We start from the raw sequence: 23,977 nt of genomic DNA, 5'->3' as shown, positions 1-23,977 counted from the left end.
TAGCTATCCTATGAAATTTTCTCAGAGAAATTGTGATTCAGTAGCTTCCCTTGGAGCTGCCAAGAAATGTCAGCGAAGGAATTCGTAAAGAGAAGCCTACAAGACTTGGTTAGTTGAGCCTTGTTTTTCTTTTTGGAAAATGAACATACTAATGCCTACCTTCTCTAGGTTAGAGGGATCACTGAGGAAATGGCACAGTGTCAAACAAACAAACAAACAAAACAATCAAAAACTTAAAAACTAAGTGTAATACAGATGTTAGGCGTGTGTGATTGTGCATAAAGACAGCTGTCTTTACAATCTGTTATGTCATAAATGGAGAAAAGTCATGTCAGAGGATTTCATAATTTTGAATTGAGCAATTTTCATTTCTAAATTCTGGGCAAAAGAATAAACTTAAGAAATATTAGACCTTTATGGAAAATGATTTAGGCCTCCTTTCCCTTTCCTCCCCACCTATGTTTGACTTACTCCCTGCCTGAAAGTTAGATCTAGCTCCCCTCACTACATTTTGACTAGGGTTCAAAGAAGAGTGTGCCAAGAACCCTCAGGAACAGAGCCACACAGACCTCCCCTGCGTCCGCCATCTTCTCCACTCCTCTTCTGTCGTTCTGAACAGTATTGTAGGAAGTGTACACACGAGGCTGTTTCGTGTGTTCTGGCTGAGAAGAGGTCCCATGCAAAATCAGTTTCCAGCTGACAATTCTTCCTTCATTTTGCATTCTTCCAGACTAAGGAATAAGCATACACATAATTTTAGGATGTGTCCTAAGAAACATGAAACTCCTTAGAAATAACTATAAAATGTAATTTAAAAATTCAGAACATTCCATGGGTAGAGTGCTATGTACAAAGAAGCAAGTCACTGGATTCACTCTTAAATGGCATTTTATAGGTTTAAGGATTTAAAGCAGATTATTTGCTTCGTTTGATTAAAAAAGCAAAACTCTTTACATGAATGTTCTTTTCTGTTCTTGGAAAGTTGACTTTACCTTCTATAAATAGCATTTTATTTAATAATTATCAACTTGTAGAAACATTCCAGTGGGGAGGAAAAAAAGCCTCTACCAAGCATTATGAATAGCCTTCAGTATTAACCAGCCCTTAAAAACTGTATATTTATGGAAACAGTAATGATTTTCAGAAGCTCAACAATTATGCTAAAAATAATGTGCTGAAGTGTAAAATATCTAAAAAAAAAAGTCTAAAAGTGTAAAGTCAGATTTTATAGACTTGATAAAAATACTCTCATCTTGATAAACATATCTTCTTAGTTTTCTTAAAAACTGGGGTGGGGCCCCTCAGTGGCACAGTCAGTTAACTGTCTGACTCGATTTTGACTCAGGTCATGATCTCAGGGTGATGAGATGAAGCCCCACAATGGGCTCCATGCTCAGTGAGAAGTCGGCTCGAGATTCCCTCTTTCTCTCCCACTTTCCCTCCTGCTCCTGCTCACTCATTCTGTATATAATAAATAAATTAACCTTAAAAAAAAACTGAGTTAAAGAACAGAGGTCAAGTTCAAGAATAGGACTACTTCCTAAGAATATTTTCTTGCTCTCCCTAAGGAAGCAGGAATTTTACAGATTCTGGTTCTAAATTACAATTTTAGCAGTCTTTAGGAGAAAGGTACTCTCAAATTAAAAAAAGGAACAATGACTATAGAATTTGTATTAATTAAATGGAGATCTTCAGAAATTTAAAATCAATTCTTTTTAAATAGTTATCTAGATTTTGAAATCTAGTGCTGATCCTTGTAACATTTCTATCTTGGGAAAGATCAGACCAGAGCCCTATTCATTAATGTGCTCAGTCCGTTAAAAATGTTGGAGAAATGATGCAAAGGTACATAATTCAGATGTTTTGGCTTTTTGTTCAGAAACTCCTTACTCTATTTTTGTCACTGTGAGTTACAATTTTAGAAATATACCAAAGAGTGTTAGTAAACACAGTGAAAGAGAAATGAGAAATGCTTTTCAGCTTGTTTCATAACTGAAACAAAACAAAACAAAGACGTCATATTGAATAAGATATCTTGTCCAAAAAGTAAATAGCACTGCAGTAAATATTGGTAACAATTTCTTCGTGTGACCCCAGCAGAATGTCATAGCAAAGCTTTTGTAGCATTTCACTATCTTTGTTAGTACAGGCCGAGCATGTCATGGGGCTGGCTGTGTTCTGACTTTGGAACACTTGGGTTTGTCACACTGTAATATTACTAACCAATGTATATTCTTTTCTTTCTCATAGTAAGTCTTATTTATTTATTTAGTCAATCGACTCAACCAATCTATAGAGCTAAGTGGGCAGAGACTGAAACTCTACACCTTTTCCTTACTTTACTAGGGAGTGACCAGAGTTCCTTATGGCCTTGATGAATGATGATAGGAAACTTAAAGGACTTCAAAATGTTTGAAAGTGAGCCTGCGGTCCTCTATCTTTTCATTTATACTTACCATGTCTGTAATTCGCAAAGTCCAGGTGCCTACGGGATTCTCTCCCCACGTGTGAACCGACATGAAGTCCCAATTCTTAAAGCCATTAGGAGATGTATCCCGCTCTCTTTCAGCCAACAGTACAGTGCTGGTCCCTATTTTCATACAGCAAACATCAGTTAATGAATGTCCTAACAACTCTGAAAATAGGATGAACTCTAGCATCTGCTGACTGAAAATGAAAAACGGGAGAGATTAGCCCCCTAACTTTCCCTTTTTGTATAAGAGCAGGATAGAGATAATTCATTTTAAAAAATGTTTTTATCCATAGCAGTTAGCATATTGCCTGGCATATAATAAGTTCTCAATAAATATTTTGGCAAAATATTGAATGAATATATTGATTAAGTTTTATTTGAATAAGAAGAACCCATAGAACTACATTTATAAACTATAGAGTCAAAGATCTAAAATCCATTTTAGTGTAGACCTAAAAAAATAAATCTATATCAACTTAATAATTTCCTGTCTAGTATTAGTACTAGTTGTTAAATCTAAGTTTTCAAATTTTAAGCTCTCTCTATATACCTCAAAATGAAATGGTCAAGTTAATACTAGGGCCACCAATGAGAAAACATCCCACCCATACTTCAAGCCAACTTGAATATATCTAGAAAGCATTACTCCAAAATTAAGAGTCCAGTCCAAACCTCTAGGAAGTTTATATCCTGGAAGGAGATGATAAAGAGAGCTCATCCTTCCTCATACATAGCCTATAGCAATCGAATTTGGTTAGGTGAATCCTACTAAAACATGAAAGAGGATTAGGAAGCATTTCCTGGTTGGATTATAGTTCATGGTTCACAAGCTCTTCCTGACCCATGATCTCATTTGACGTAGTACTTTCTCAGGGAAGGGTAATTGCCTGTATATCATATTGTATGGCCTTTAGAATATCATCATGGAATATTTGTTAGTTTTCTCAGTCCTCTTTCATGGATCATAATTCCTAATTTTTCAGTGGATTCCTAGGATGTGTCTGATATATCTATCAGCATTATTAACTATCAGAGTAACTTTCACTAATGTGTTAACCTAAGAGAAATGAATGATATTAAATAATGATAAAAATGAGAACATTTTAAAAATATGTAACTCCAGAAAGATTAATTGATATTATTCTAATAGACTTCATCCTCTGCTTATCGAAGGACAAGTGGGAATGAGTAGGCAGAGTCCTGATGCCAAGAAAAATGAAAAATAGGCATACTTTTTTAAGCCCTGAAAAACATCTATTGGGAAACTCAGTAATATAAATAAAAAGAAAACCATGGATTTAAAATCATTCAGTATACTCCTAAAAATTTAAACAAATGCTTTAGAATAAACAAGATATTTTTAAAAGGTTTACCAGCAGCAGAAGTGAGTGTAACATGAAGGTCTCCTCTTCGGGAATATTCAATCGTTGCTTCAAATTGCACGTGTTCCAGGGACTTGATGGCATTTTCTTGTCCTTCACAAGCTCTTGTTGGAATTTCAATGATAACTTCTCCATTACCTTTCAGGGCTCTAAATACATTTTTTTTTAAAATCACTGAATAAAGTACATCATTTCTTCTTTGCATTTTAGGCAAATATATACACATTAGTCTTGATTAGATACTCAGCTTAGCTCTCCCTGTTAATGAGTAGAACCCAATTCAGAAGTAACTATAAATAAAGTATAAAGTATAAAAATGCTAAGGTTATTACAGAAATTTAAAAAAACTATATTTTGTATGGTTCACAAAAGACTACTAATAGCCAAAACAACCCTGAAAAAGAAGAACAAAACTGGAGGCATTACAATTCCTCATTTGAAGATACATTTCAAAACTACAATAATCAAAACAGTATAGTACTGGCATAAAGACAGACATATAGACCAATGTAACAAAATAGAGAACTTAAGAGTTAAACCGATGTGTATGTGGTCAACTAATCTTCAATAAGGATGCCAAGAATACTCAATGGGGAAAGAGGAGTCTCTTCAGCCAAGGGTGCTGGGAAAACTGGATAGCCACATGCGAAATAATGAAACTGGACACATATCTAATACCATACAAAAGTCAACTCAAAATGGAGTAAAAACTTACACACAAGACCTGAAATTGTAAATATAGAAGAAAACATAGGGAAGAAGCTTCATGACATTTGTCTTGGCAGTGATTTCATGGATAAGATGCCAAAAGCACAGGCAACCAAAACAATTGGGAATACATGAAGCTAAAATCTTCTGCATATCAAAGAAGACCATCAACCAAATGAAAAGACAACCTACAAATCAGGAGAAAATATTGCAAACCATACATCTGATAAAGGGTTAATTTACAAACTATATAAAGAACTCCTACAGCTCAATAGCAAAAAATATATATATATTAATAACCTGCCTAAAAAGCGAGCCAACTACTTATATAGACATTTCTCTAAAAAAGACATACTCGTGGCTGACATGGAAAAAAATTTTCAACTTCACTAATCAGGAAAATGCAAATCCAAACACCTATCAGGATGGCTGTTACCAAAAAAAGCAAAAGACAGCAAGTGTTGGAGAAGATGTGGAGAAATTTGAACCCTTGTACAATCGGTGGGAAAGCAAAGTGGTACAGCCACTATGGAAAACAATATAGAGGCTTCTCAAAAAATTAAAAAGAGAACTACCCTATGGTCCAACGATCCTACCTCTGGATATTTATCCAAAATAATTGAAAAGAGGATCTTGAGGAGATCTCATGTCCATTGCAGCACTATTCATAATAGCTAAGATGTGGAAGTAACCTAAATGTCTATTAACAGATGAAAGGATAGAGAAGATGTGGTATATACACACAATGGAATATTAGCTTTAAAAAAAAAAGATATTCTACAATGTGCAGCAGTATGGATAAACCTTGAAGACATTAAGCTAAGTGAAATAAACAAGCCACAGAGAGCGATATACTGCATAGTTCCACTTACATGAGGTATCTCATATAGTCAAATTTGTAGATTCAAAAAGTGGACTTGTGGTTGCGTGGGGGTAGGGGAAGAGGAAAATAGAGTTACTAATCAATGGACATAAAATTTTAGTTAAGCAAGATGAATAAGTTCTAGAGATCAGCTTTATAACAGCTGTACTTAGAATCAACAATAATGTGTTGTGCACTTGAAGATTAAAGAGGGTAGATCACATGTTAACTGTTCTTACCACAATAAGATACAATAGAAAAGAAGGTGTTAAGGAACACAGATACAAGAATACAATACTTTTTGCTGTGGGGTCGAATGGCAGGTTTGCCTTGTACCCATCAAAAAGCGGTCCATTACTGCTTTAATCGACCCTCCTCAGAAATGATACTATCTCCATAATGAATGTACCCCAGGGCTCCCACACTCAGGCATTTCGTGTGAGTGGGTCTTTAGTAAAATCATGGTGGCCTTGATGGAAATCAACAAAACAGTCACTCTACATTCTGCTTCTGTGGCCAGATCTGGTAGGCTGGATATAGTCTCTATAAAAGCAGTATGGTAGAGGATATCTCATAGAAGAGAAATCATGAATCACATAGTACTGTGGCACAAAGTGAGGATCTTCTGGAAATAGGTTTGGTATAATGCTGGTTGGCAAGTATTGCATTTAGTCAATTCTAAGATGCATTTTTTGAAAAAAATACCTTAATATCTTTGAATCTGGGATCAATCTTCAAACTGATCATTGGTAACAGTTTAATTGGCAGTGATTTTTCTTAGTTTATATAAAACAATGATACATCTTAACCTGAATAGAGGTAGGCCAGGAAATGGAAAAGGGCAATATGCTAACATGATTTGCAGATTTCCGATCTCTCAGTGATTCCCATGGACCCACAGGGAACTATGGCAAATGCTATCTCCATCCACTTCAGAGGGGTAGGTAAGAAAAAGAAAATAGAGTGACAAACATTATAATCAAATATTGCCATGGGTACACATTTCTTTAAAATCCTGGAAACACTCACCTGGGCTCAAAGTTGTTATCCTTTACCACACACTCTTTCTTCTCAGGCACACTGGTCCAGGTCCTAGGATCAGCTAAATCCACCAGAGCTTTGGCATTTAGCAACCCAAATCCAAATCGACTATTCACCATCAAGCCGGCTCCATTCTTTTTCCATCCGGGGTTATTGGCCAGTGGGTCATACTCAGAGGTCCAGACAACCAAGTGCTGCATGTCTCGCCAGGTGAGATTTGGACTGGAGGGGAAGTGACCCAGAATATTTTTCAGGGACAAAAAAATGTTTCCTTGTAAAATTAAGTGTTAAAAACAAACATCTTCTTATTTACAGATTATAAAGTGCCTTTTGCAAGTGTACTTGTATAATTCTGGTATGTATTTCTTTTGCAGTGTCTTTTCATTCAGAATTTAAAATACTGAAAACTTCTCCCATCTAAGTTAAGCTCCTACTGTGAGTAAAATTTGGTCTTCAATATCGTAGAAATGTGGGATTTGGCCCCCGATTTTTAATTACTTAAATTTAAGTGAACAAAAATTTTAAATGCCAACACTTCCCTTATGTCTTCAGTCTTCTGCTATGTGTTAACAGTCTTGGCACTTTCAACATTATGTACCCACAGATGAGACCTTGAATTTTTCTTAGGAAGACTCAGATTTTAAAGACACAGTCTGGTTACCTATCCTTAAATCCTTTTGCCTATTTTCCTTATATATAAAAATTAAGAGCATACTTATCTTGAGCACTGAGTAATACATGGAACTGTCGAATCACTATATTTTATACCTGAAACTCATAGAAGACTGTACGTCGACATTCTAATGTAGACTACAACTAATTCCAGTAATTAAACATTTAAACAGATTGTCAAGAAACTCTTAGCTACTTGAGATCACTCTTGCAAGGTACTACACTGAATACTTTGGGGATATTGAAGGAGGTGGTTCTTTCTTGTCTTTAGGAAGCTTATAATCCAGCAATGGAATTAAGTCTTCAAATAACTCTAGTGTATCTGCTGACTGCTGTGTTCATGGTGTCATATATTATAGGAATTGAGAGGAGGAAGAATTCTGGGGATGGAAGATCTGGGAAAGCTTTGCTGGAAGGAAGTGTTCCACCTGAACTTTCAGATTGGGTAGAATGTCAGGGAGTGGAGAGATGGCAAAGGGATGGGGCGAGAGAACAAAACCTACAAGGGGTAAAGTGTAGAATGTGGCTGGAGTACGGTGGGTAGTCTGGTTGGTGGGAGCAGGGAAAAGGCGATAGAGTACTGAGCCAGATGGTGAGGACCTTGCATGCCAGGAAAAGGAGATGACACTGTATCCCTTGGGCAATGGGGAATCAAGGATTTTTGAACAAGAAATGGTGTAATCAGAAATCTTGGTAAGATTAATTTATCACCAATATAAGATACATCAGAGACCCTTGGGAATGCTGGATCTGTTAAAATGAAGATGCACCATTCCCAGATCACTCTATTTAAAAGTTCAGTTCTCCTCACAAACTCCTGAGCTCCCTTATCCTGGTTCTTTTTTTCTTTTATAGTGTTGACCACCATCGAACTTACTGTGCAACTCATATGTTTCATATATTAGGAATATCCATCTCTCCTTCTAGAATTAGCTGTAAGAAGGGCTGGGATTTTTATCTATCCAGTTCTCCAGTGTGTACCATTCAGAAGAATGCCAGGCCCAGGGTATATGCTAAATTAAACATTGGTTGGTTGAATGACTGAATATGCCTGAATGTTAGGTGGCCCCAATGACTTTAAAACTTGCTACTATTTGTCATTAGATTCTTTCAAAATGACAAGTTTTTCCTTAGCTTTGAGACTTGTGTTGTTTCTATCAAGCCAATCAAGTATTATTTAATAAATAAATACCCAAGTGTGTAGTCTTTAGCTTTTCCATCTTAGCACTAAGTTGTGTAACAACCATCAGGGGAATCTGGCTCAATTTGCTTATCTCTCCCCAGAGCCCAAAATGTGCTGGTTAAGCAATCCCCTGTTGACAAAAAAGAGGCAGTGTGCCTTCTTAAACATTGAGGAGTCTGGTTCCTGGTTAAAATCCCACATATGATTTTCGGATCTCTTCAGAAGCATGACAAAGGCTCTACCTGGGAGGTTTTCTGGGGAAACTGCTCTCCCCATGCCAGCCTGGGTGCACAGCCCATGCACTGTAGTCTGTGGAAGGAGTTGTCATCAAGGACTTAGGCCCCCTACCCAGTCAAGCTCTTCCCATATTTATATTCCCACCCCTTGTGCCTTCATTTCTAGGTCACCTTATCTAAGGTGGTGGGCAGAGGTTTTCTTTAGGTGTCTACCTGTGCCCAAGGCCTCTTTCTGGGGAAAGGAGGAAGAAACCTTGAAGACAGTTTTACCCACTCTGACTCAGTACCCTGTACCTTCCTCTCATTCTTCACTCTTGCCCCACCCCAGAGTAAATACAACTAGCAGGGCTTCCGGTTGGGGTTCCCTCAACAGTGACATGACCCCCATGTCTGCACTATTTCAACCTCCCCTTCAACTGTACACTCTTCCATGGGGGAGAATGGAATGGGGTGGGGGACGTCAGCATTATCTCTGATTTTTGACTCTTGCTTAGAACATTGTCGTTAACAAAGGCTTAATTCTTTGACTTCTGATTTATTGCTTTAATCAGCTCTTCTGATACTTGGCAGGCTAGTTCTCTCTCTCTTTCATCTCAGCCCCTGACAAACATAACAGTTAACTCTGGGGAGTGACTGATAAGAGTACACAGAGACTATAGGTCAGACTTAAGAGTCCCAGATGGCCAGCATCATAATTACCTGTTAAACGTGTAAATTGTGAAAATTCCTAAATCCCATCCTAAACCTATTGTGTCAAAGCATCTGTGGATGGAGCATGATTTTTATACTTATATTTCAAAAAGCTGTCTAGCCAATTCTATGTCATGGCTAAAATAATAGGAGTTGGAAGGAAGCATATAGGCATGTAACCAATTTAGACAATTAGAAGTGATTTCAATCATGAGGCCAGAACAGGGAGTAATAGAAAGCACAGCAAACCATATCTACCAAAGACCTAGGTGATCTTAAGCAAGTCACTTCATTTCCCTTGGCCTGAGGTGACTCCTCTGTAAGATGAGGGGGTTGAGTATGATAATCTTCAGAATTCTTTACAATCGAGACTTCTATTTGCCCACTATCATAAATACCTCATTTAGATTGTGTTTCCATGTTGGCCAGCCCACATTAAGGAATAATTAACTAGCTGAGCAGAAATGGCTATTTTCTTAATGCAGAAACTAATTCTTTTCTATGAAGCATTTTATTGAAATTCCTGTTTCCTTTCAGTTTTTTAAAGGAAGTTTTAGGTAAAAGCCTCTTATCAATGTGGTCAATGGGAAACACATGAGTTTCCCATTTGGACCATCAGTGCGAGCAGGTGTGTACATGGAAGTTGGGAAGAGGAATTGTACTAGGGTGGTATAAGGAAGGCAGAGTTATAATAATCAAACACAAAGCATAGACTTTCTATAGAACACTTATCTTATATTTAGTTGCAGGTTTTATTATTTTCACTTCCTTTTACCTATTCTTTGCAAAATAGTCAAGGGAGCGTCATTGTCATGCAATTAGGAAAATTAAGCTTGTTTTCCTAACAGAGTTGTTCTTCATTTGTGTGATTGCGTTTCAGAAATGAAAAGGCGCTGCTCACAACAGTGCTTCTCATTCCTGACAGCCTTCCTTTGTTAATTATACTCAACAGCATCCTCAATAATTAAATTTTTTAAAACTGCATTAGCTTGCTAATCAAGGATATGTTTATAGAAAATAAAGGTTATGGAATTAAACATTGAAATTAAGCATTGCTTCTAATTAGTGTGGATAAAGTAATCTGGAGACAAAATTCTAATGTGAAAAATCTTACAGGCTGCCCGGTTCAGCCTCTAAACACCTGTAAGTAAGCCTAGATATTAAAGGTTTTCTAAACTGGAGACTTGCCAACATTGCACAACTCTGAATCAAGGATATCTTTGATGTGCTTTATCCAAAGGTTTTATACAGCATTGAAATTCTATTTCCCTTCCTCTAGCCTTTCATGAAAACAGAAAATTGGTTCATCTGTACTTTAAGACTATGGTTATTGCCTGCTATCCTTCTTAAGTATACTGACTGCTTAACAATAATGGTGCCAGAGTCACTAGTTCAGGGAATTCCTGTCTCTCATTATATATATCTACAAATATATAATATGCTATTAAATACCCTATCGAGCATCTTAACAACCACAGCTGGATGAGATTATAGAAAAACCTTTTTACAGCAGTTGTTTCTTGAAATTTAGTAACAGTACTACCAGCATTAAAACTGGCTGGGATACTTGTTAAAAACGGGGATTCCTAGGCCACATACCAGATACTTGTGATCTGAGTGGCTGGCACTCTACTAATTAAACTCCTAAGGTGACTGATTATGCTGGTAATAAAAAGGGAAAGTATTCCTCTATACACATCTGAGCCAGGAACCATTCTTTCTCCTTCCTTCTCCTCTTCCCATTCCCCTGCATTCCAGCTATGTCTTCTTTAATGTAGCATAATAAGTAATCTGCTTGTGACAAAGAACCTTTTATGAGAAACTCAGGAGCACACGAGTTATGGCAGTCTTTGATCAGCAACGATCTTCTCAAGGCCCCTTTCTCTGAGGGGATGATAGACTACCCTTCAGCATCTCCTCCCCCTTGCAGGGCTGTGGGAGGCAATGAGGGACAGTAGCTCATGGCTCAGGTTTGAGGTTACACAGACCTGAATTTGCATCTCTTTGTGGGATCTTGGCTACATTCTTCAACCTTTCTAGCCTCAATTTCTTCTTTTATAAAATGCAACTAATAATATCATTTTCATGGGGAGAGGGTGGTGGGGTTATGGACATTGGGGAGGGTAAGTGCTATGGTGAGTGCTGTGAAGTGTGTAAACCTGGCGATTCATAGACCTGTACCCCTGGGGATAAAAATACATTATATGTTTATTTAAAAAATTAATAATAATAATGATAATATTCTTTTCACAGGGCTGGTGTAAGGATTTGAATTAGTGTTGTACACAAAGAGGTTAGCGCAGTGTCCAGCCCATAGGAAGAACCTGACAAATCCTTAATATTGTTATTCTTGATTAATTTAGCCCACCATTGTTCTTCAGTCTCCAAGTTGTTCCTTGAGCAGCACCTGGTTAAATGATTTCTCCCAGTCTTCATTATCTAGGGGCACTTTTAGAAAAACTGGCTTTGAGAGTTTCTGGAATAGTCATCTCCCATATAGACAATTGAATAGTGTTCAGAAAACTGTCTATTTGAGAACGGACCCTTCAAGAATTTCTCTGTGTTTTGGTATGAAGTATATGAAGCTAGATTATATCTATCTTACTGATGCTCAAATCAAAAAGAAAGGAATTAAATTCTTATCATATGTACCAGAGAGATCACGGATTCTTAATCTCTCTTAAATTTAAACAGTGTGAGAATCCGATAGACCCTATAGACCATTCCTTCAGAAAAATGTCATGCACACAAGCAATTCTTCATCTAGTTTCAGAGAAGCTCATGAGCTGCTGGAAAATCATCCATGTTATTTCAGAGCAATCCATGAAGCTCCTGCTTTAAAAATGACCTATTAAAAATTAACTGAAGTTAATGAGGCTAGATCATTCTTAGCTCATTTTCTCTCTGCACAGAAAAAATGTTTGAAATTTTATAAATCAGAGGTTACAATTTTAAATTTTCAGTTCTTACATGAAATTAATATTACATCTGTTCATGCGATGGGTGTTTCTATTATTCTGGTCACTAGACAAGGATGGCTTAGGCCTGGCTAGTTATATTTACATGCATCTGATAAGTGTTGGGTAGTGAAGACTTAAAATTTTAAGGATTTTTTCAACAGCTCCCTGGAACTAACAGCTTATATCCTCAAATCATAAATATTGTAAGACTGTTTAACCACCTGCATGAAATTGCTTGCCTTCAGTGAACCTTATTTTCTTCTACTCGGGACTTTTCTCCACCAAACTCAACAATTCATGTTGGATGACCTTTATTTGCTGATATCTTCAATTTCACATCAGAGAATCTTATAAAGCGACGAAATTTGAAAAAAGTGGTCTGATCTGACCCCTCCATTTTCTAGATGTTAAATTAAGCCCTCAGTGTAGATTAATTTGCCTAAGGTCTCATAGCTAGTGATATGCCTAGAACTTGAAGTCATTTGTTCCTCACACTTTTGAGTGCTTAGGTTATTTTTCCTTAAATCCAAATTCAAGGATCTGCTGATGCCATCTTCCCTTGTGTTCATAAACTCTGCCCCCGTCCATTCCCTTCCTGTTACAAATGAACTCACATTCTGAACACATCTCTACTGCTGGGCCAGAGCTACCAACGTCCCTGTTTCTGACTGAGTCGCTGGATTTGCTCTTCTCTTACCAGACATCTTCCCAGCCCTTCCAAAGAGGTAAATTCTTGGTACAAACCTTGCAGGGTCTGTCTTTCTTAGTCACTGTGGCCATCTCCTAGCTGAGACACCAGGACAAACTACAACTCCACAGGTGGTCCCAGGGCTCTTAGGTCTATATTGGACTCTCCAGAACAAAGACTTAGCAACTTCAGGGTTTTTCCACCTGTGGCAGAGGCTAAGGTGTTCTACTTTTCTGCTCTTATGAACCTTGTCTACTGAATATGACATGAGGAGAATGTTTTGTTCTCTCTCTAAAGAATATAGATATTCTTCTAGGATAACCTTCTTATTTGGAAGGATAACAGTAACTTACAAATTTGACCACTTCCTCTATCATGTAAACCTAACACCTGACTTGACGTTTAAAGTGTTCTTACCACCAGAAAGCAAAAACAAGGACAAATAGAAAGCTGTGGATACACAGTGTGCAGCAGTTAGATATTTTTCTCTCTGTATCAAGAAGTGGACTATTAGGTAACCAATATGAGGAACAAAATACTGTTAAATATACTGTTAAATCCCTCTTTAACATCATACATAAAATTCCAGGGGAATTTAAACTTAAATATGGTAAAGGAAGCAAAATAAAAGACATGTAAATCAATGTTTATCAAATTTGAGATTGTAAATATTTTCCTGAGCATGAAAGCAAAGGAAAACATCTTAAAAAAAAGTATGGACAAATATAAGCGTATATATACTAACTTAGTTGCAATAAAAATTAGATATAAATAAAATTAAAAGGTAAATGTCAAACTAACCAAGCATTAGTAGCTTCTCCAAACTAAGGCCATTAAAAAAAAAAATCAAGGTCATAAACGAGCAATCACAGATGACAAATGACCAAAGAATAAAAGATACTGAGCTTCATTGCTAATGAAATGAAGGCATATAAAGTTGAGATACCATTTTCCCCTATCAATAGCAAACATTTAAAAGATGACAAAAGTTAACTTTGGTAAGGAAACTTGTGCTTTCACGTATACACTATTGGGAAAATAAAATGATACAGTCTTTCTAAACAGTGACTTGTCAATGAGTACCAAAATCATTAAAACATGTATATCCTTATCAGAGATGACAACCAATGTTTATGGATAAGAGTGGGCATCTAATCATGATTTGAAGACCTTAATATAATTTGCATTGATATAATGGGATACGACAAAAAGATAAAAATTCTCTTTTTAATTCTCCTGTCCTCTGATATGTTAGATCAGCTCTAGGACTGAGTTTATATAATCTGAAAAAAAATAAAAATAAAAGGAAGTTCTATAACTTTTTGTTCCCAATACTACCCACAGGAAGTTATCTGCACAAAGTCTTTCCTGGTGGGAAGAAACAGAAGTGAAAAGGCCTTGCAGCTGTGTGGGAGGGAAATTGGGAGGAAAGCGTGAATTTGTAAAGGTCAAGAAACATTGATTTAGCCATGACAGCATGCTCTTAAAAGATTATAGGATAGATATTTAAAAATGACAAAATAATGTGTATGCAAAGGTCCCCATTTTGTAAGGTGTGTGTGTTAAATCTACATTGAGATTTTAACAGGAAGAGAACGTTTTTATGATTATTTTTTATAGTGTCTTAAGTTTTCTATTGTAACCATAATTCAGCAAACAAGATATGCTGTTAATAAGAAGAAAGGCAGCAAAGGTGATTACAAGTTTCCTGGGCCTTACTTTGCTTCCAGCGCCAGAGCGAAGATGCCAGCAGCCAGGGGCGCGGAGGCCGAGGTGCCCGTGTGGGTCTCTGTGCAGTCGTTGTGCAGGTCAGCACTTGTCTAGGTAGCATCCAGAGGGAAAGAAATGCGGGAGAAGACATGAAGAGTGTGCCCCTGTCCCTGGGGGTTAACCCTACCTACGGCCGCATCTGCTATGATCAGGAAACTCAGCTGATTGTCTTCCCTACTTCCTCCTCTAAACCACAGGCGGATGTTTGCCATCTGCTGATATTTTAGTTCCCTCTCCTCTATATGCAACTTGTCTATAATTCTGGCATCAGGCTGCCTTTTCTGGGGATGAAATACTCCCACTATGAATATTTTCTCTTCTGAGATTCCCAAACGAATTGCTGTCTGCGAAGAAGGGACAGTTTCAAAATCACTGTGAATCATGCTGGCCCATTAATCAGCAGGTCCATTGTGTCTAGTCTGGCATATTTAGAAATTCTGCCTCATGCAAAATTCCCTTTTGCCTTGAGATTGACATTTGACTACCTCTTCGGCACAAGGATGGAGAGCCTCTGATTTGGGCCATTTGAGCTACTTGCACAAAATGTGCTCAGTGTGTAGTTTGCACTCACTGTTGACATAGTTTGATGGCCCTGAGTTAGTGTCCATATTTGCACTTCGGTGAGAACGGTGTTTTTCAGCTGAAAAGTGTGTTAGACTCTGATCTGGTTTCAAACCGTTAACACTGCTGCTCAGTAGATGTGTCCCCACGGGCACATCCCTCGGTTTCCCCATCTGTAGAATGAGGCTGACATATCCTGACTCAGATGCTGAGGCCGAAATGAGATCCTGTCTGTGAAAGCATTCTTACACAATATTGCTGCACATAAGGAATTACCCGGGCTAACTTTAGCTTAATGAAGAGGTTGACGAAATCGAAGGCAAGAAACCAAAAAGACTTCCAATCAGACCGCCTTTAGGACCGCAGTGGTGCTGGCTGAGCGAGTTGTCGGGCCAAAGGATTACTAACAAGACACCCACCCGGGCTCCCGCATTATCCTTTTTAGCTAGAGATTTCAATGTGTGGGAGGGAGGTGTAAAAAAATAATTTGTTCTATTATCACCTCCTTTGGCTTCCCACTTGGAGTCGCTGAATTTCGCAAGTTATGGTGGCACTGCTCCTTAGAGGGCTGCGGAAGCGAGGCCGCCCTTTTTCCCTACTGACGCATGTAAGCCCCCAGAGCTGACTGAGTTGAGGACCTGGTTTGCGTAAGACAAAGGCTACGTTATTGCCAGCATCTCAAATAGAATCCACCAGCTGTCTTCTCCGCTGGCTGGTTTACCTAAGGAGAGAGCTTTACGAAGATGGAAACTTCCTCTGGCTTCGACGCGCAATAGCTCAGCTGAGGGCCAGTCTGTGAAATGCTGACTGAAATGCCTACCAGGCCATTTTCAGAAAAGCAACTCTAGATACCCCCAGGGACAACAAGAGCCAGGGGGCTCTGACCACAAGGGGAACAAATGTCTGACAGGCCTCTTTCAAAGGCTGTCAAATAGGCCTGCCGTAAAAAAATTCCTGGGTAGAACATCACCATCTATTATTTGAGTAACAATATAAGGGCATGAGAGGGAGGCCAGTGCTTCTAAGTTGAGCCTAGGGTTTTACCATCTAAACTAGAGTAAGTTACAGAAACAGAGTTCCAGAATAGTGAACTTCTATGAAAAAGAGCACTGATAGGTGTTGGTTTTTGTTTGTTTGTTTTGAGATGCCATTCATAGGAATTTACACACATTCCAACGTCTAACTATTATGGGGTTCACTCACACTCTAATTGGATCATGACCTATTATTCCACTGAAATTACAATCTACATGCTTTAGCCAGTTCTTTCTGTATCAGGAGTTAAATTTGGGACATTTTAGAATTAAAAGTACCTTTCTCTATTCTCAGATCCCCTGAATGACCCTTCGTCATGGTGCCTTTCAAGGGAAATCCAATAATTGCCCTTGGCAGTCTGACTCATGAAAGAGAAGGCACAGCCAATTGTGAGCTAGAGATGCTCTCTGAGAATATAACCTTCCTGAGCTGTTTATTCAGAAGCTAAGAAGTTCATCTTGGGGGAAAGTTAGACTGTTATTTTCCTGCAGGTCACCCATTATTAGGAGATGGAGCTAGGGTGTGCTCTGTATTTTTATCATCTGCTAAACAGCAGGCCAGACCATATGCCCGCTATTAAAGATCAACAAGTCCAAGGGTGAGACAGGCCCTACAACCCTGAAATCTTCTTTAAGGCTATTTTCAGGGAGGCATCACACAAGCAGAATAGACATTTGGATTCTTGGCTGTATATAATGACAGCTTAGTGGCTTCTCAGGGGCAAGTTTGAAAACAACAGGCAACATCGTCTTGGCAGAGATGTCATTATCCTTGAGAGAGAAAACTTGCCAATATGCACCAGCCTTTCAGGGGAGTATGGTGCAAGTCTCTCCAGCTGAGCCCTCAAGCTTAAGCAAATCAACTTTACCAAAGGTACCGACCCAAGGATCTTGTGGGACATGAGCCACGCTCTCCTACCTAAGCAGAGGAGTCAGACAAAAGCAACGTACGATTCGCTGGTCGGTGTAATCCCCGCTGCTGTACGAGGTGGCCAGGGTGGAGGAGCACTTCTCAGCATACCAGGGGGACAGGCCTTGCTGCGAGGCGCTGCTGATGGAGATGGTGTAGATGCTGTCCGTGTAGCCGTCACAGTCACAGTTATCACCCTGACGCCCCCCGTTCCCAGAAGCCCACACGAAGATGGAGCCCTTTCCTTGTCTCCCCTAAAGGAAAAGCCAGACTAGATCACATCCATCATCTCATGGGATCACTGTCACGCCCCAGTGAAATCCCCCACAAATAAATGCATGAGGTTCTCCGAGATAGTTATTTGGAGTCGCTTTCAACTTCGGGTCCTCCGGCCTCCCTGTGGGAAAGCTCATGAGGCTGCATATAAGAAGCCTCCGGGCTGGGACTCTACCAGGCTACCTTCCTCTGGGCCCTCTCTGACATGGGTCTGAGTGAGAGTTTTTCTTTCTTTTCCTCACTGTGCAGAGTCCTACTCTGGCCCTTAGCACTTGCTCATATTTTTGCACTCCTCCCTTGGCTTATGTCACCGTGTTTGAATCTTTGAACTTCCTCTCTTTCTTTCTGCTTGCATCTTCTGGCTGACTGATAGAATGACAAAATCAGGCATTATTCAGATCTGTTTTGCAGCTGCATTAAAAGGGACTCTTCAGCTGAATGCAACTCGTCAAGGCTACTCTTTCTATGACTTCTCAGTCTGTGCTCTCCGAAGTTCCTACTTTTATTTGATCCTGTGTAGAACGAGGCCTTAGAATCCTGGTAAGAATGGAGTAAACAGAGCAATACCGCCAAGGCACAAGTCTATACCTGGCATGTACAAAATGGGAAGTAGCACGTAGCTTTATTTAAGGATGCATTTCTAAAGATTTGAAAGAAGTCTGGTTAGTAGTTTCCCTAGTGTACAAATCCAAAAGAAGCAGGAAAATGAGGAAGGACCTATCCAGAGTATTTCTTATTTTAAATTTATTTTATTTTTTTCTGATTTATTTACTTTTGTTTTTTAGGTTTTTTTTTTTTTAATTTTATTTCCAGAAAATTAGAGTAAAGAATCTATGTTGCAGGTCAGACCCAAATGGGGAAAACTCTCTGGTCCCTCAACTTCTGCCCCTGTGAAGAATGACTTGGCTCTCTAAATGCATTTCAAATTGTAAATAATGACAAAAAATCCAAAGCCATTTCTTTCCATATAAGCTAAATGTTCGTCCCTTTCCTTCCTATCCAAATGGTCATGTTTCACTTCAGGTGGGTCTGTGTTAAGCATCTTACCTGCTTGACACCATATTCAAAAGCTTTCTGGGCCAGTCGGCCAGGCCCCTCCACAGTTTTCCCATCATCATTAGGGCCCCAGCTGGCACTGTAAATATCCACATGTCCGGGATTGAAGCCAATTGAACTGGCTTCAATAGCATCAGTCACAATGCCATCCAGCATTCTTATGCCTGAACAGTAAATCAGACAAAAAACACCTAAGTGGATGTCAGCAGGTACATGTAGAATGGTGTAATGCTCTTAATATTAATTTTATTTTTCTAAATATTCATTTTACAGAAGACTCTCAAAAGAGTAAAAAAACAGGGTAACCACTGGATCTCAAGTGCCTGTGATCAGGCTGCTATGAGCACAGAAGGAAGATATAAGTCACTGCCTCCATAAGCTTTGGTATCTGCCCTTTAGAGATAACTCTATGCACTAAGCACTGACCATGATTGGTACTGATTACAAAATGTCTCCCCTCCCTGTGCTGTCCCAACAGCCTGAAAATGACAAGACAGCTTTTGAAAAAAGGCATCAAACAACCCTCCCTTGACCTGTCTGTTCATGACTATACCACGAAAGACTGTTGCCCAGCCTGTGCCACACGAAGGATTCTGTTTGGGACACTGTGTGGGTTGAAAAGATCTACCCACAATAGGAAACTAGCAAATAGGGAAAGAACTCTTGTTTCTGAGCCCTGATTAAAAATAACCCAGAGGCCATTCTTTTACGTGTTTGTGAGAAACATCCTCAAGGAACATGCTTCCTTTTCTTCTAAATAATCTCAAGGATGAAATCATTGCCGTGGATTTTTCTCCTGAGGGGGAATCATTTTTCATTAGGAGAAGGCAGACGCAGTAGCTCTTTGTACTTTCTAACAGGCTGTCACCCGTCATCAGACTCATGTATTCAAGAGCCAGGAAGGCAAAAGCAATTTAGACAAATACGGACAGCTACCCGGTTATTCCAGGCTTCAGACTGATCATGTACTAGAGTGCACAGCCTCGCATTTGCATGCTACTATTTACTATGGAGCATACGTAAAAGAACATGTAATTAATATAATTAGCGAAACTCATATCGATTGAAACAAAACTGGTTAAAAATTTACTTTGATTTGTGCTTCTGCCTTTTTTTTTTAATTAACATAGTATTTTTATAAAAGGGAAAAAAAACCCAGCATTTTGATAATGCTGGTATCGGATCAGGAATGACACAAAATGTAATAGTGTGCCGTATTAGGGAGAGATTCATTATATGTGACACGATGTGTGTTTATTTGATCTCTTAAAAGGAAATAATAATCAAACCCAATGTATACTTGTACAGAGTTTTAAAGGAGTTTTCCTATCATTGGCATATTCTACAATTGATCTTTTTTATTGTAGTTTGGAAAACAAACTAAACGCAAAGTTGCTAGCGTAACTGTAAAAACCCAAGATAGGGATAGTGAAAAGAGGAGACATAATGATTATATTCTATGTGAGCCCCTGCTTGTCCACCATCCACCCATCTTCACAGGAACGTGGACTGGGTCAATGGGTTCTCTTGCCTTCCCGTGGGCATCAGTCAACTGAAGACTGTAGTAGGAGGGTAGGGGATGAGAGGAGAGTGAGGTACTCATTCGCTGGGATCCTCGTTGCCTAGAGGAAGCCCTGTTGTTGCACTCAAGGCCACAGCTCCTGTCCAGTGGTTCTTTCCTATGGCCCCAACTTTCTCCTGTTGCCACTTATCTCTCCTTCCTCTTGCTCCTTTAAGCCTAAAGATAATTACATCTGTTTTCATTTGTTAGCCCTTGTTGGTTTCCCTTTACTATTTTTTTTTAAAGATTTTATTTATTTATTTGACAGACAGAGATCATAAGTAGGCAGAGAGGCAGGCAGAGAGAGAGGAGGAAGCAGGCTCCCTGCTGAGCAGAGAGCCCAATGTGGGGCTCGATCCCAGGACCCTGAGATCATGATCTGAGCCGAAGGCAGAGGCTTTAACCCACTGAGCCACCCAGGTGCCCCCCCTTTACTATTTTTTTAAGTTTTTTTACTTTAATTCCAGTTAGTTGGCATACAGTGTTACATTAGTTTCAGGTGTACAATATCATGATAATTTCCCTTCAGTCTTGTAAATATTTCCTCTATTTAATTGCCCCAATGGAATTTACCATATGCTTCTCCACAAAGACTCTGACTGAAACTACTAGATTTTTAAATCTGTGATGTCAAAGATAACCTTTGGCTTCTTCATGTAGCCAGTATGCATTCTTTTATTTTCTTAAGATCATTATTTGCTATGAAATGAAGAATGAGAGAATTGAGAGGCAGGGAAAGTCTTTTCCTAAATTTACCTCCTCCTTCTGTTCCCTTAGCAAGCACTCAATAACAAACCCTTGTGAATTAGCACACAGAGAAAATTAGCTTTGGTTCAAAAGCTTTTCAACATTTCCATTTTTCTCCCCACGAAGATGTATAGGCTAAATTCAGCTATCATTTTTTTAGGAATCCAGAGCCATTGATTTGTTTTCAAATCACACTTAAATCCTACAGCACATGTTAAATGGAATTCATTTCTCCCTCTGGTTGTTGAAAACCTCCTTTACCCCCTCATTTACACCAGGTGTTGCGAGACTCGAATTAAAGTTCAAAACTCTAGGAGCAACCCTCCGCTTTACCTCCAACTTTGGAATTGTATGCAACTCCGACCCCACACTTGTGATTATTTGCTTGCATGGCAATTTCTCCTGCACATCTGGTCCCATGTCTGAAGATGAAAACATAGGAATTATAAAACATGAATGAGCGCAACTGTCATTTGCACATGAATCCCTGGTACGTGGCCATACTAATTTTTTGTCAACCTTGTTGCTGGTCTCCTGCCCGACAGTTTTAGATGAAGTGTAGGTATCAGATTATACAGGAACTGGAGCTAAAGTATGTGATTCACCTTCCAGCTTCTGCCCCTGACCAGTGGTCTGACTTGGGTGAGTCATCTGTCCTCGGGGGTTTGTGACAACACATGCCATATTGCATGTAGAGAACTTGGGGTGCTGGCTAGTGTACTGTTTCAGAGAAATGGCTTCTGCTCCATACGTTTTGGTGAAGTTGTTCCTCAATCTCTGTCTAGTGATTTCCCTGAAGTAGGTTATCCTGGACCAGTCCTAGCAGGATAAGTAGAACAGAATTCTCCTCTCAAGCCCTCTTCCCCGCCCCCAACCATCCTCTACCAAACTAAAGAAACTGAGGGTTTTCTGGTACCAGGGAGAGTTTGAAATTTTAACAGGACACTACCATCTAATTGGGAAACCAGGATCATCCTGCAACTCTGGTCAGGGCCAGAAGTCTGAACAAGACTGGTTTTGCCATCAGACAGAGGATAATTGCTGGTTTCAGAGTATCTGGAGGGAAAAGTCCATCTCTAAAACAGAGTAGGGTCCACCATCAAAGCATCAGTTCTGAAAATCTGAGGATAATAATCTTTTCCCACCACCCCCTGACCTTAAGAGGGTCAATAAGTCAAGAGAACTTTAATGTGAATTTATTTAATGGCTTCATCCTGTAGTGGAAGCCCCTGGGAGCAGTGTAGAGGCTGTTGGTGCTTTGGAGGAGCCACCACAGGAAAGAGCGGAAGAGTTAGCTCTCGGCAGCACTGCCAGCCACCTAGTTTTAGGCATTACTACACTAGACATCTGTTAATTTAGCCCAGCAGGAATATACAAATTCTACATTGACTACCCACAATAATTCTGTTTCATTTCTCTCTCTCATTTTTTTTTTTTTCCCTAAAGTACTAAAGATGATTTCTTGGTCTCCTTTTGCTAAATGATGTTTCTGTTTCTTCATGTTAATACTGGAGAGGAATCCTAATTCAGAACAATGTAATTATTTTTAATTCAAGGTCTTTCCTAATGTAGCAGACATCTGCTGCTGCTGCTGCTGCTGCTGCTGCTTCTTCTTCTTTTTTTTTTTCTCCTAGCATTTCCTCCTTTAGGGAAGTACTTTCTCATACTCCTTGTGATTCTGTCATGAGCCTCCTCTTCCCAGACAGCTTTCAAGGATTGTTGCATATTCTGGGGAAGAGAATTCTATTCTTTCTCCCAAATCTACAGCTTTAAGTTCCATGTGACCCATGCGGATCTTGCTGCCAGGCCAAAAAGAAAAAAAAATTTTCTTTTTAAGAATGTAGCTAATTGGAGGCAAGCAGCTAGGAGATAGACTGATTAAGGTCCTACTAGCATATTATTTGAGCTCTTGGATCTTGGAAAGCCCGAAGCTAGACCACCCCTTGGATGATTTTTTTTTTTAATCCCATCTTACTTCATCTTTGAATTAGGATTCTCACTTGCAGCCTAAGCTGCCCTGACAAACACACCCATTCTTTGAGAATTGTGTGCACATTGAGCACATAAAAGGAGCCTTATGCTTCTTTGATGGGTTAACTCTTTTTGCTTTTGTAGAAGGAGAAACTGAGTTGTCACTCTCCAGAAAGTGTGTTTCTAGAAGTCACCACCACCTCTATTTCCATTTCCCTAGGGTCAGGATAGCAGAATGTCCAGCCTGAGCCAATAGAGTCAAACTGTTGACAGATATCCTCAGCATAGCACCTCTGTCCTAAGAATGATGCAAAGTGACAACACCTGTGATTTATCTCTCCTTACAGACTGAAATTATTTTCTTGAAAGGTGCAGTAGGATCACGGTACAAAAAAGGATTGATATTTTTCCCTCCTCTTACCCTCACTTCCCACCTCCACACCTTGAGAAAAACGGAAGGTTTTATCAAAGTGGTACTATGTCATTCTTTGTAGACCTGCAGCTTTTTTTCTTTCCTTAACTTAGGCTCTGAGATAAAAGAACCCTTTATTATTTTAGAACAATTGTAATAACTGGCATTTAAACAAATTGATTTTTAAAAAATTATTCCACAAGATAGTTTAAAGACTACTATTATCCTAGTTAAAATACCCTTGTCACACATGTTATTTAACTAGAAAAATAATCTGTAATTGGTACTGAGATTCTGAATATAGATTCATGCCAGCTTAATAGTAAGAGTTACCTGCACTTTCGAGATTTTATTATTTAGTGATTCCTTTTTTGGTTTGCAGAGGAGGATTCAAATGCAGCTTCTGCTAATCTCATTTACATAGTAATAAAGAACAGCAGCAACAAAGATAGTTTGGAGAGATAATGCCCTTGGAATTGGGAGATAATAGGTCTCTAACTGCTGTAAAGCCCAAGACGAAATGGAGCCATTCATTTTCTAAGCCTAGGGGATTTATTTCTGACAACATGCTAGAAGGGCAACTCTATTTTTTATTATACCTTTTGTTAAATGATAGGGATGCTCCCTTTTTGGTTGATAGTCAAGAGGACCCTGAGAGGTAGTTACTTATTGTGTAATTTTCAACGAGCAGATTCTGAATTGGCTCAGAAAATGGACTTGTCTCTGTCACTGCTGCTCTCAGATAGTGTAATTCTTGTCATGCTGATTTCTTAGTGAAAGGAGG

General features: G+C 39.0%; 1 protein-coding gene across 2 annotated transcripts in view; it reads right to left on the bottom strand.

Moving 5' to 3' along the window:
- Positions 1 to 23,977, bottom strand: part of PCSK1 (proprotein convertase subtilisin/kexin type 1) — a 42,137-nt gene that overhangs the window by 4,373 nt on the left and 13,787 nt on the right. For both annotated transcript variants that reach the window (XM_046000932.1, XM_046000933.1), the window contains 8 exons: positions 21,144 to 21,232; positions 18,494 to 18,666; positions 17,212 to 17,424; positions 14,615 to 14,715; positions 6,455 to 6,688; positions 3,847 to 4,004; positions 2,457 to 2,590; positions 570 to 731 (listed from right to left, as the gene is read on the bottom strand). In XM_046000932.1, coding sequence (XP_045856888.1) covers positions 570 to 731; positions 2,457 to 2,590; positions 3,847 to 4,004; positions 6,455 to 6,688; positions 14,615 to 14,715; positions 17,212 to 17,424; positions 18,494 to 18,666; positions 21,144 to 21,232 — 1,264 coding nt within the window. The remainder of the gene's footprint in view (positions 1 to 569; positions 732 to 2,456; positions 2,591 to 3,846; positions 4,005 to 6,454; positions 6,689 to 14,614; positions 14,716 to 17,211; positions 17,425 to 18,493; positions 18,667 to 21,143; positions 21,233 to 23,977) is intronic.

The sequence above is a fragment of the Meles meles genome, chromosome 3 (genome assembly GCF_922984935.1).
Source record: "Meles meles chromosome 3, mMelMel3.1 paternal haplotype, whole genome shotgun sequence".
NCBI lineage: Eukaryota > Metazoa > Chordata > Mammalia > Carnivora > Mustelidae > Meles > Meles meles.
This window is presented reverse-complemented; position numbering and strand designations above follow the sequence as displayed.